Raw genomic sequence first — 13,398 nt, 5'->3', positions numbered from 1 at the left:
AAAACCATAACTCTCTGTCTCACTAATCCTTGCACAATCAGCTTCCAGCAACAGTATGCGTTTGTTTTATCTGATCTAAACTGGTCATGATCTTGTGCACCTCGATCAGACCTAATGGGCTTGAGCGTCCAACCTGTTGAGGGCAAGTGGGTGACCAGTTGCACAATGGTACTTCAAACAAATAAAAATTCTCTAAAATCAAATTGCAAGGATTGTATTTTTATTTAATTATTCGATTTGCAAATCAAAGACCAACACTAATTGTACTCATTCATGCAGCAAAAAAAAAAGTAGTTCATATCACACAGGGTAATTCATTTATTCTGAAAGAAAACGATAAAAAAAGTATACAATGATGCACCCCTATTATTTCAATGTAAACTGATCGTTCAGAAATAAAAGTTGTTGATTTGGTTCCCTCATCATACAGTAGAAATACATATAATGTTCCTGATTGGCTTTGTAATTTGCATCACATTAAGAGTTCATTGAGTGGCACAGACTGATCCATGGAGTACCTGACTGTAAACAGTGCCCCAGTTCACACTGAACACATCTGGTGTTGATCTTGTATGTATAACAGGAACATTAACTGCTGTTTTGAGGCACTGTACCACTTGTTTGTTAACAAATTGTTTTGTTTTAATGCAAGTATGCTCCCTATAGTTTGTCCTTTGAGGTTTCCTTTTGGTCGTCCAATGGTTCTTTCAGATTATACACAACCTCCTCAGAAAGTTCTAAAGGGGGAAGATCGTCCAATGAAATGTTCTGAGTTGGCATTTCCAAAGGAGGAAGGTTGGGTATTGGAATGTCTTTCGCTTTTCCAGCATTGGTAGCATTATCGGACGGTTGACTGATGCACCACAACTCTGATTTCACAAAGTCTGAATCCAAATCTAATTCCTTCTCCAATGGCGATTTCTTAAGTCGCGCATTCTCTGCCTTTAGCAGCTTGTTCTCCTTCTTTAGTCTCTCATTCTCAGCTGTAAGTAGATCAACAAGTCTTTTCAGTTCAGAAATTTTCATTTCTTGCTCCTCTATCCTTGTCTTGTCGTCTTTAGGAGCTTTGTTCACTGCAAAGATCTTTGAAGGAACGTGCTTCTTCTCCAACAGAAAGAGAAGGGTATCCGGTTCCCGATCATAGGAGTTCCGAATTTGTTTCAGATATCCCTCCTGGTTAAGGCTACTCATTTCTGCACATGTGGGAAGTGTCTTCTGACCATCTGATTCATCTGAGAATGCTTTCAGTGGTAACTGGGGATCGGTTTCCCTGTTTACTGCTACTGCTGGCTTTATCTGAGCCCTGAGCTTTTCGTCTTTCTTCCATCTTTCACGGATTAGACGCTGATGTTTGATGTGACTGTCTCTCTGCAGCTCCAGTGATAACAAGGCCTGCATATTCAGAAGAAAGCAATTGATTAGTGGGGAAATAGAGTCTCGAAGCAATGAGCATTTCAGCAAATATGAAAAAGGAACACAATTACATTGTAATAAAAACTGTGTTGGAGAAGCTCAGCCAGTCTATAGGGGGAGAAACAAAGTTAATGTACAGACCAACGACTCATTGGAGTGCTGAAGAGTAACTGGACTTGACATATTAGCTCTGTGCCTCTCTCCACAAATGCTGCCAGATCTGCTGAGTTTCCCTATCACTTTGGATTTTTTTTTCCAGATCTTCAGCAGTATTTTGCTTATACTACAACAATACCATAATCTGGGTGCAAACATTCCAGGTTAGGAGTGCTGCTGGTTCCAATCACCTGCTCCAGTTGAATGAATTCCACTAGCTTCCCGGTGATACAAAGGGGAAGGTGGTACTGGGTAGGAAATTCCAACACCTGTAGACTGTCATGGTACTTCATGATGTTACCAAATAAAAAGGTCATCCCATGTGATGTGCAATGTGGTGTTTATCAGAGCTTTGGATGATTGCAAATCTGGGCATGGGGGATTCACATGTACCAGACACAGGACAGACTGCATTATTGCCGTGTGCAGAATTAACCTCTGGAGCAGCAGGAAAATTCCATTCCAATGGAAAGGTTAGTCGTTCTAACGCTTATCAGGGATCTACTAAAGAGGCTTTTTTTGTAGCCCAGTTAGTTTTCTGGATGCTATGTACAAATTGATAAATTCAGAATGAAAGGAATCCACAATAGATTAACAAAACATTTTAAAAGCATTAGGTAAAATAGTCAGATGCATATTCCCTCAAAGACCCGTTACTTCAGACAGGTAACTGAAGGAACTGCTGTTTGGGACAGTGAACAGTGTCCCAGCATACTGTCACTCCTAATGAAATTCTAAAGCTCTCACCATGAGGCTCAGAGACAACACTTCACAGGAATTTTCAGAAAGGCTGGGGTTAGAAATTGGTCATCTTTGTAGCCATTTCCCAGATTAAAAACATAGGTTTTACAACATTATACATTGTGCCTTCAAGATTTCTCAAAAATGTTCCAGTGAACTAACCAGTTTCAGGTAATTTCAGATTTCAGAGCTGGTTACCTAAAATGGTTCCCGCACCAAGGAAAGGCCTAAGGAACAATTGCACTCTCCCAAGTGGAGTATATAGGGTTTTGTGCCTAACATATTTAGATTTGCAAAACAGTGATTGTCACCTGGCAAGAGACCAGTCAAAGGCAGTTTCAAATGACAACAGCCTGAAATTTTGTTTCTGAAAACAATGACCACCAGTGGAGGACCCGGTAGCTGAGTGAAATCAGTTTAAATTCTAGCCTGGTCTTGGGCCTTCTGGTTCAGGCATGGCTGCCTGTGCAGCATTGAACCTGGGCCCAAAATATCACCATCCCTCCCTTCCCCAGTTGGCATCCGCAGTATCTTCAAAATTCAAGGAAATTATGTAGATAACTGGATATACACACAATTAAACCAGATTCGCAATAGATTTGAAAACAAAGATTTTTTTTTAAAACAGAGATATTTCTAGTTCCAGCTTTTTCCAGGGAACACATCATTTTCAGCCAGGACACATGCGGCAAACCACTCCCACACATTGTGCTATGCTGCTCTCCATGTGGCTACAAGGAAAACACCACAGCAGTTCCAGCCAACTTGGCTGCAGTGTTCATTCTTATAACAAGAGATTGATACAAAAGGCAATTTGAAAAAATTCAACCACCGCGTAAGAACGATACCAGAAGGATTCCAGTGTGATATTAAATACAATTCCCCACTGACCATCCGACTGTACAAGGCAGTGAAAGAAAGGAACTAAATGCTGCTGTGTCCCACTACCCTCTGGACATCCTGCTCCATGTCAGTGGAGTGGGAATCAGCTCCTTCAGGCACATGAAAACTCTCAGCTAGAACTTACAATCCTGTGGAGACATTATTCTCAAGCTGAAGTACAGCCAACACCGGTCACCCGGTCAAGGCTGCATTTGACAGAATCTAGCAAAACTAGAATCAACAGGAATCAGGGGCCACGCTGGTCGGAGTCAGACCTGGCACATAGGAAGATGGGTGTGGTTGTGGATGGTCAGTCACCTTAACTCCAAGACATCTCTGCAGGAGTTCCTCAGGGTAGTGTCCTGGGCCAAATTATCTTCAGCTGCTTCAATGACCTTCCTTCTTTCATAAAGTCAGAAATGGGGATGTTCACTGATGATTGTGCAATGTTCAGTACTATTTGCAACTCCTCAGATACTGAAGCAGTCCATGTTCAAATACAGAAGACCTGGACAATAACCAGGCTGGCTGACAAGTGGGAAGTAATATTTGCACCACACAAATGCAAGGCAATGACCCTCTCCAGTAAGAGGCAATCTAATTACCAAACCCTTGACATTCAATGGTGTTACAATCACTGAATCCTCCACTATCAATATCCTGGGGGTTACCATTGACTATAAGTTCAACTGGACTCACCATATAAACACTGAGACTACAAGAGTTGGTCACGTTAGGGATATTACAGTAAGTAACTCACCTTCTGACTCCCCACAACTAGTCCACCATCTACAAGGCATAAGTCAACTCCACTCCAAGCCACTCACTTGGTAATATATTATCATTCCTTCAGTGCCGCTGGGTCAAAGTCCTGGAATGTCCTTGCTAATGGCATTGTACAACATAACACAGGCTACTAGAGACTGCAATGGTTTAACAAGGCAATTTCACTACTATCATTGCAAGGCAACTAAGGACATGCAATAAATGCTGTCCCAGGGAGTGACGTCAACGGCCTGCACATGAATAAAAACACAATATTAAACTCTTCTGTGATGTCCCGAAATCAAATTGGCTGGCACTGTCCATTATTTTGGCTCATACATAGGAAATGGTGATATGTAGGAGAGAACGGTGAAGTGCCTGGGCAACTGCACTCCAGTGAACGTTGCTGCAGTAGAAAAGAGACCAGAACTGAGAAGGGAAAAGCACAGTTATTTCTGAAACTCCTTTAAACAGGAGAGATTGCACATTGGTACACTAATGATCACAAATGAAACTGGATCAGTATAGGGCAGGCCAAGTCTAGTAGTTACTTCCCTAAATTCAGTACTGAATAAACACATTGCAGAATGGCTCAGCTTTCATTACGGACCTGTTCAGACTCTGTTAGCTTCATCGCTTTCTCAAGATGATCTGGGGGGAAAAGAAGAAATCTGTGAGTGACACATCTTTATCAAGTGATTTGACCACACTTCACAAAGTACACTTTACAAACAGAGCTGACCAGAAAGAAAGATAAACAGAGGTTTACAGCCAAAGGTAGGACTGTGCCACAGTTTTCCCTCCTAAATTGAACAATGTATTACATCTTAGCAGAATTGTTTTTGTCCAATAAACATCACTGACTCAAAAATGTGACTATGGAGCCTTTGTTCCACCCACATGCATGACATTCAGTAGAAAATATCTTAACTAACACACACACATATATTACTGAAACATTTATAAATTATTCACAACAATCAATAAACCCTCTCTCATGCACAGCTTTTCCTCTTATCATTTTACTAACAAAAAGATAGTAAAGTCCACTCAAACTATATAGTGAGGATTTAGATTGCATGACTCCAGGCAGCTTGTGGCTAACACTGGTCTATTACAAGGGTTTCAGAGCAAGTCACAAACCAAGAAAATGACCTTACAGTGCTTTATAAACATTTCCAGAATCCAGGAGAATGTTTCCCAGCTTGAACATAACTTAACACTGGCACTTTTAAATATGTTACATTGTGAATTGGAGTTCACAGCTCAAATTATTGCCATTTTGGGGACAGCACCTTTTAAACATGAGACCAACAAAAGGAACTGCTGGACCTGAACAAAAGATGAAAATACGAAAGTCTTTTAACTGTGTTAACGTTAGACTATGGCTTTTTTTAATTTCTGAAATACAGTTAGAATGAGCCACAGCACCATTTCTGCTTGAATCACTTGACAAGAGACCAAAAGCCAGACGCTGGTTATGAGATTACTACACTTGATGGAAAGATTTATCAATGCCATCAATCATAGCACGTTGTTAGTGATGTGCTTTTAATAGATTTAACTGAGCCTTTATATTTTAATGTTGTTATTTTTTAAACAGTGACACGCACCAAGATTCGTTCTAATCACTTGCGTCAGCATTCTAAACACAAAACACTTCCAGACAGCTCAGATATACATGTATATTTAAAAGTATCATACTGTTAATTGGTTAAATACTATTGATACATTAAAGCTAGAGGTTTAAGCATGAGATAATACTGTACTCATTAAAAATTAATTCTTCCAGCAAGGAACAATAGGATAAGGATAAACCACAGGAAGCTCTGTAGAGCTACAAACCTGCAGGAATCTGCAAATTCAGAGTTCTCGCCAGCTCATCCCAACTTGATGAAATATCCTACTGCACTTCAGTTTCTGCAGATACATGCGCAAGACTTCCTTTAATTTCCGTATACTATTTGCCTCAACTGCACCCACTAATAGTTATTTATTACCCAAGTTCCTTCTAAGCAGCAACCTGAAAGCTCCCAATCAGGCACCAAATAAATTGGTCCTTCTTGAAGTTGCTACAGAAAATATCAATGGGGCTACACACCTAAACAAAACCATCCATGCACTCCAACATGCGCATTGTTCACGCCTAATAATGTTAAGTAGTTCCACCTATTTGCGGAACCATTCATCTTAGAAATGTAGAAAATTGGAGCAGTAATAGACCATTCAGCCCTTCAAACCTGTTCTACCATTCAATATGAACGTGGCTGACCATCCAGCTCAGTACTCAGCTTTCTCCCCAGGTCCTTTGAACCTTTTAGCACTAAGAACTATATCTAACTCCTTCAAAACATTCAGAGCTTTGACCTCAACCTTCCGTGGCAAGGAATTCCACAGGCTCACCATTCATTGGGTGAAGAAATTTCTCCTTCTCTCAATCCTGAATGGCCTATCTTTACACAGTGACCTCTAGCTCTGGAGTCCCTGCTCATTGGGAATGTGTTTCCTGTGTTTACCCTGACTACTCCTATTAGAATTTTATAGGTTTCTATTAAATACTCCCCTTACACTACTAACCTCCAGTGAATACAATCCAAACTGATTGAATCTCGCTTCATATAACAGTCCTGTCAACACAGGAATCAGTCTAGTAAAACTTTGTTGCACTTCTCCAAAGCCAGAATGTCCTTCATCAGATAAGGAGTCTAAAACTGCAAACAGTGCTCCAGGTGTGATCGTACCAAGGCCCTGTCCAACTGCAGCAAACCATCCCTGCTCTAGTACTCCAATCCTCCCGCTGTGAAGGCCATCACAGCATTTGCCTTCCTCACTGCCTGCTACACCTGCATGCTTACTTTCAGTGACTGGTGTAATGGGACACCCATGCCTCATTGCACCCTCTCCCTTTCCCAATCTATTGCCTTTCAGATCATAATTTGCCTTCCTGTTTTGCTGCAGTGAATAACCTCCCATTTATCCACATTATACTTCATCTGCCATTATTTACCCAGTCACTCAACTTGTCTAAATCACACTGAAGCTCTGCATCCTCTTCTCAGTTCACCCTCACCCAGCACTGTGTCATCTGCAAACTTGAAGGTATTATGCTTAGCTCCCTCATCTAAATCATTCATATATATTGTGAATAACTGGGGTCCAAGCACTGATCCCTGTGGTACCCCACTAGTCATTGGCTGCCACTCAGAAAATGACTCTTCATTACTACTCTATTTCCTGTTTTCAAACCAGTTCTCTATCTTTGTCAGTAGACTAACCCCAATCCCATGTGCTTTAATTTTATATGCTCACCTATTGTGTGGGACCTTACTGAATACCTGCCAAAGGTCCAAGTAAACCACATGCAGTCTGGCTGGTCTTTAATTCCGTGTTATTTTCTCTGTGTCCTTTCTTAAGCAGTAGGGTTACATTAGCCAATCCGTAGGAACACTTCAGTCTAAAGATTCTTGAAAAATGACCACTATTGCATCTATTATTTTTAGGGTCACTTTCTTAAGTATTCTGGGATGTATATTATTGGACCCTGGGGATTTATTGACCTTTAATCCCTACAAAAAGCGATTTCCGTCAGTTCCTCCCTCTCACTAGACCCTGTGGTCCCCAACTTTTTTGAGACATGGTGTGTCATCCTTTGTGCAGACAGAACCAAAATATGTATTTAATTAGTCTGCCATTTTTTTGTTCCCCATTATAACCTCTCCTGTTTCTGATTGACAGAGACCTTAATTTGTCTTCACCAATCTTTTTCACTTGACATACCCACAGAAGCATTTACAGTCAGTTTTACTCTTATACTCAATCTTCCCCTCTTAATCAATCCAAGATTAGATTTGCTGAAATCTAAACTATTCCCAATTCTCGGGTCTGCTGCTCATTTTAGCCGAATTATATTCTCCTTCCTTGAATCTAATACTATCCCTAATTTTCATTGTTGACCATGACAAAGCCACCTTTCCCATTTTATTTCCGTGTAAGATAGGAATGAACAACTGAATGATACAATTCCTCCATGCACTCTTAAATTATTTGCCATTATTTATCCACTGTCATACTCTTAGATAACATTTCTCAATTTATCATAAACAGCTCTTGCCTTATAATGTCATAGCTTCCTTTGTTTACATTCAGGACCTTAGTCTCAGAATCAACTATCAATTCTATCACATGATCACTATTTCCCAAGGGCCTTCACACAGCCAGATTGCCAATTATTGCTTTCTCATTACACAATCCTCAGTCTAGGCTAGTATGTCCTCTAACTGGTTCCTCAATGCATTTACCCAGAAAACCAACTCATACCCACTCCAGAATATCTAATCTACATTAAAGTAATCCACAATTACAGCTGTACCTTTTATTGTTTGCAGGTCTAATTTCATGTTTAATGCCCTCCCCAACGTTACCACTACAGTTTAGTGGTCCATATACAATAACCCCTATTGTTTTCTGCCCTTAGGTGCTTCTAAACTCAATGAATTCAGATTCCATTTCACCAGAGGTAATATTCTCCCTGACTATTGTGTTAAGCTCCTCTTTTAACAAGGAGTACTACCAAACCTCCTTCAGTCTTTTTCTATCCTTCCTAAAAAACGGAATACCTCTGGGTGATTCCTGGTCACCATGCAGCTATAATCACCATAATCCCACTAGGCTGTATTCATTTATATCTATTCCTGTGACTAATTTATTCACTTCATTGCAAATGCTCTATGCATTAAGACACAGAGTCTTAATTGTTTCTTTAATCTTTCTCGTCCTGTTCATATTATTTTACACTACTGTTTGAATTTTTTGCCCTTGTTTCCTTCACTGTCTTCCTGCATAGGTTCCCAACTTCCTTCCATTTTAGTTTAAACCCTGCCAAACTGCCTAGCAAAGACTCTTCAAGGACCTCATCGTCCAGGTGTAACCCATCCAGTTCACATTGGTCCCACCTCTCCTAGAACCTGCTCCAATACTCAAAGAATCTGAAACCCTCCCCCTTGCACCATAACTATACCCACATACACGTAAGATATATCCTGCTATTCCTACTCTGACTAGCATATGGCACTGGTAGCAATCCTGAGATCAATTCCTTTGAGGTCCTAACTTTTTTTGAAAACAAAAACAGAAACTGCTCGAAAGCTCAGCAGGTCTGTCAGCATCACTGGAGAGAAATCAGAGTTAATGTTTTGGGTCGAGTGACCCTTCCTCAGAACTGATCGTAGCTAGGAAAGTGTTGATTTATACACACTTTGCTTAACTTGCTTCCTAACTCCTAAATTCTGCTTTTAGTATCTCATCCATTTTCTTACCCATGAAGTTGGTGCCAATGTTTACCACAACAGCTGGCTGGTCACACTCCTATTCCACAATGTCCTGCAGCTGCTCAGAGACATCTTTGACCCTGGCACCTAGGAATCAACATATCACTCTGGAGTCTTATTTACCACTTACAATTAAATCCCTATTACTTTAGACTTCCCACACTTAATTCTTCCTCCAGCAGAGCCAACTGTGCTGCAAAGAATTTGGCTGCAGTTACTTTCTTTTGAAGTGCCATTCCCCAAACTGTATCCAAAACAATGTACCTGCTGTTTCGGGGGAATAGCTTCAGGGGGATTTCTGCACTGCCTGCCTGGTCATCTAGTTTTCCCTGCCTGTGGGACCTTAGCCAGCGGAGTGACCACCTATCTATACATGCTAGCTAAGATATTGTCTGCCTGTCGGATGCTGCATAGTGTCCTCAGCCATCGCTCCAGCTCTGAAACCTGGGCTTTTAAGAGCTGCGTTTTTATTTTAAATTTTATTTAAATCCTTAGACTGCTCTTAAACTCAATTAACATTAATTACTGAAGGGCTCTTTTCACTGGACCTCTGCAATAATACCCTTACAACCTTTAAACCAAGCAAGTTAAACCTCAACTGCACTGCAGTTAAAAAACTGGATAAGCTTGTTATTCAAATCCTCACCTCATCCTGAGTTTATACTTTTCTATTTTCAGTCAAAAGTCAAGAGGGAAAATGTGCTCAAAATCTAGTACATCAGCATTGAACATGTGACAAACTTGTTTAAGACTCATGATGAAGTATCAGAGAAAGGTGAAGAGGGTTGTGCAGTTGATGTCATGTATACGAACTCTCAAATGATATGTGATAAAATACGGTAGTTCTGTTTAAAAAATGAAATCACAGGATTGATAGGTGAATAGCGGTATGGATATGAAATTAGCTGAAGTACAAAAAGCAAAAGAATAGCGTAAACAGCTTTCTATAGATGGTAAGTCCCGCTGCAATGAGGTTGATATTACGACCCACTGCCGTCTATGATACATAAATACGGGGCACAATTTCAAAACTTGCAAATAATAAATACAGGAAATTTAACAATTAGGTAGCAAACAGAAACCAGGAGGATAATTCCAAGAGTTTTTTTTCTCACCCAGCATTTTCGGTTTCTATTCCAAAAAGATGTGGACAGGCTAAAAAGCATCACTTCACATTTTTTAACATTAAATTTCATTTACCCATTTCACCAGCTTCATGACATCTGTTCTCAGAAGGATTGTCTGTCCCATAGCAGAACTGAATCGGTGTGATATTGAATACAATGCCTAAAAGGGTGGTGGAATCAGATTCAGGAGAAATTTTCAAAAGGGAATTGGAATAATGCTTGCAAAGGAGAAATTTATAGAGTTAGGAGATAAAGAGTAAACCAGTGAGATATCAGTGTCAAATATTAGTCATGAGCATGATGAGCTGTGTATCTTTGCTGTATTGAAATTTGACTATTCCAATGCTCTGCTGGTTAGCCTCCTCTGATGTGCCCTACATAAACTCAAACTCATCAAAAATTGCAGGGAGGCAGAGTGGTAATGTCATTGAATTAGCAACCCAGAGGCTGAGGCTAACGATCTGGGAACATGGGTTCAAATCACAACATGGCAGATGAAATTTGAATTAATGTGATTAACCACTTTTGACTGTCCTAAAAACCCATTTGATTTGATTCACTAATCCCCTTTAGGGAAGGAAGTCTGACGTCCTTACCTGGTCTAGCTACATGTGACTCAAGACACACAGAAATGTGATTGACTCTTAACTGCCGTCTGGGCAATTAGCAATGGGTAGTAATTGATGGCCTGGGCAGTAATTGATGGCCCCTACAGTGACATCTGCATCCCTTGAGTGAATTCATAATTCTGTATCCTAACTGGCACCAAAACCCACTTACCCATCAGCTGTGTGCTCTCCCATCTCACAACCTCATGAATTTAAAATTTCCATCGTTTTGCAAATCCTTCCACAGCTTACAAAAACATAAGGAATAGACACTGGAATAAACTATTCAACTCCTCAAACATGCTCCACCCTTCCAACACAATCGCAGTCGCTCTTCAATCTAAACTTCACTTTTCTGCCTACTCTGGATGGGGTTACAGCCTCAGAGTGAAGGGACAACAGTTTAGAACTAAGATGAGGACGAATTCAGCCAGAGGGAGGTGACTCTGTGGAACTCACTGCCGCAGAAAGCTGTGCAGGCCAAATCACTGAGTGCCTTTAAGACAGAGATAGATTTGTGATTAGTATGGGGATGAAAGGTTATGGGAAGAATACCAGAGAATAGGGTTGAGAAACATATCAGCATGATTGACAGGTGGTGCAGACTCAATAGGATGAATGGTCTAATTCTGCTCTTATATATTATTGTCTTTTGTTTTCTAAAATTCTGTCTCAGTCTTAAATATTTTCAACGACAGAACATCCACAACCCTCTGATCTTCTCACTTCAGACCTAATTAGTCAAACTTTTATCCTGGGTCTGTGCATCTGCATACTCAACTTCTGGGGTCTCTTCCAGTGCTCCAACCCTGCAAACTCTTGCCTTCGTCCAATTCTGGTCTCTCGTGCAGCTCTGATATTAATCTCTCCAACACATGCAGCAGTGTCTATTGGGAAAGCTCTGGATTTTTCCTGTTAAATCTCTGTCCTTCTCCTTCTTTAGGATACCCCTTAAACCTACAGCATATCTTTGGCCAAGTCAGTCATCATCTCCACTTACGTGGCTCAATGCCAAGTCATGTTTGATACCACTCCTGAGAAGCACCTTGGGACTGGTGCTAGATTAAAGACATCACATAAATGGAAGTTACTGTTGTTAGATTTCTTAGTGGAAGTAACTAGAATGAGAATGAAAACCAGGTCTGCAAAGTAAAGAGAAATCACAGGCTGTGAAATAGGATCAAATTATTACAAATATAATGAAAACTTGCATGAAAACTCCTCAGAGTGCCTGCTGGGGGAACTAATATTTTGGTTTTATATGCTGAAAAGATTCACCAACCTGCAGCCTTCCCATGACATTCAATTGCTTCAGCATACCTTCCTGCTGCTAGCATACGCTCCGCCTTTCTGCTCTGCTGGTGAGCCTGAAAGAAACAATACTTCTAAGCAAATGGTTGTTCCAAATCAAGTTCTACCATGATAGCTATTATTCTATTAGGCAATAGCCTTGCAGCTGAATTGGGCCGTTTTCATTTATACTGTTGGAAAAGGCAGACACCTCCAAAACTGCACGACTCCTTATGATATCCCACTTCCTCATTGATCAAGGCTGAAGCAAGATTGGTCAGAATGTTCATGGTATAAAATGGATCATCACATGAACATCATGTCACATGTGCAAAATTAATCACAAACTCAATGATAACCTCAGTGAAATAAGTGTCGTATTTCCAGGTACAATGAACTGTTCGATCATAACTGTTGCTTTGTCACTAAGTTGATCACGTAATTAATTAAAGCTGCCATTATCTATTGCATATTATGAGTGGTGATTACTCCCAAATATACACATGAAACGGGTTGCAAAATGTTCTGAAAGCAAATCTTTGCCAATATGCCACTATGCTTTGCACTACATCTCATCTGTAATTCCATCTATGACTCTAAACACCTGTGACAGCAATGAATACATCCCTCCCAATACAAATTATACTCGCAAAATAGCGTATAAAGCCTTGGATTAGAAATCACACAAGCCATAACTGCAACTGCACATTTCAAACTAAAATTGGTATTCAAATCAGAGGCTTAGACCATAAAATGTTGGTGCAGAAACAGGCCATTAGGCCAATTAGCCCTCTCCAGTTCAACGAGACAGCAGCTAATCTGATAGTCCTCAACTCCATAACCTCAATTCCCTTACTGTCTATTTTGGTCTTTAATATACTTAACGATCAAGCTTTGAAAGCATTCCGCAGTAAGGATTTCCACAGATTCACTACCTTCGTAAGATATCACTCCTCATCCATGTTAAAGAGTGACCGCTTGTTCTGAGATTAAGCAGTTTGATCTTAGAATCTCCCAAAACGAGGAAACAACTTCTACTTTGTCTAGTCCCCTAGGAATTTTATGTTTCCTCTCATTCTTTTTGTTAGT

General features: G+C 40.3%; 1 protein-coding gene across 4 annotated transcripts in view; it reads right to left on the bottom strand.

Annotated features, from left to right (window-relative positions):
- Positions 1-303: 303 nt before the first annotated feature.
- Positions 304-13,398, bottom strand: part of nrbf2b (nuclear receptor binding factor 2b) — a 33,409-nt gene continuing 20,314 nt past the window's right edge. For 3 of the 4 annotated variants that reach the window (XM_043712306.2, XM_043712305.2, XM_043712304.2), the window contains 3 exons: positions 12,302-12,386; positions 4,568-4,608; positions 304-1,392 (listed from right to left, as the gene is read on the bottom strand). In XM_043712306.2, coding sequence (XP_043568241.1) covers positions 661-1,392; positions 4,568-4,608; positions 12,302-12,356 — 828 coding nt within the window. In that variant the 5' untranslated portion in view covers positions 12,357-12,386 and the 3' untranslated portion in view covers positions 304-660. The remainder of the gene's footprint in view (positions 1,393-4,567; positions 4,609-12,301; positions 12,387-13,398) is intronic. The other variant, XM_087999113.1, reaches the window with a different exon arrangement.

The sequence above is a fragment of the Chiloscyllium plagiosum genome, unplaced genomic scaffold, assembly GCF_037043375.1.
Source record: "Chiloscyllium plagiosum isolate Xiang-an unplaced genomic scaffold, Cpla_swu_hap1 HiC_scaffold_22, whole genome shotgun sequence".
NCBI classification, from domain to species: domain Eukaryota; kingdom Metazoa; phylum Chordata; class Chondrichthyes; order Orectolobiformes; family Hemiscylliidae; genus Chiloscyllium; species Chiloscyllium plagiosum.
This window is presented reverse-complemented; position numbering and strand designations above follow the sequence as displayed.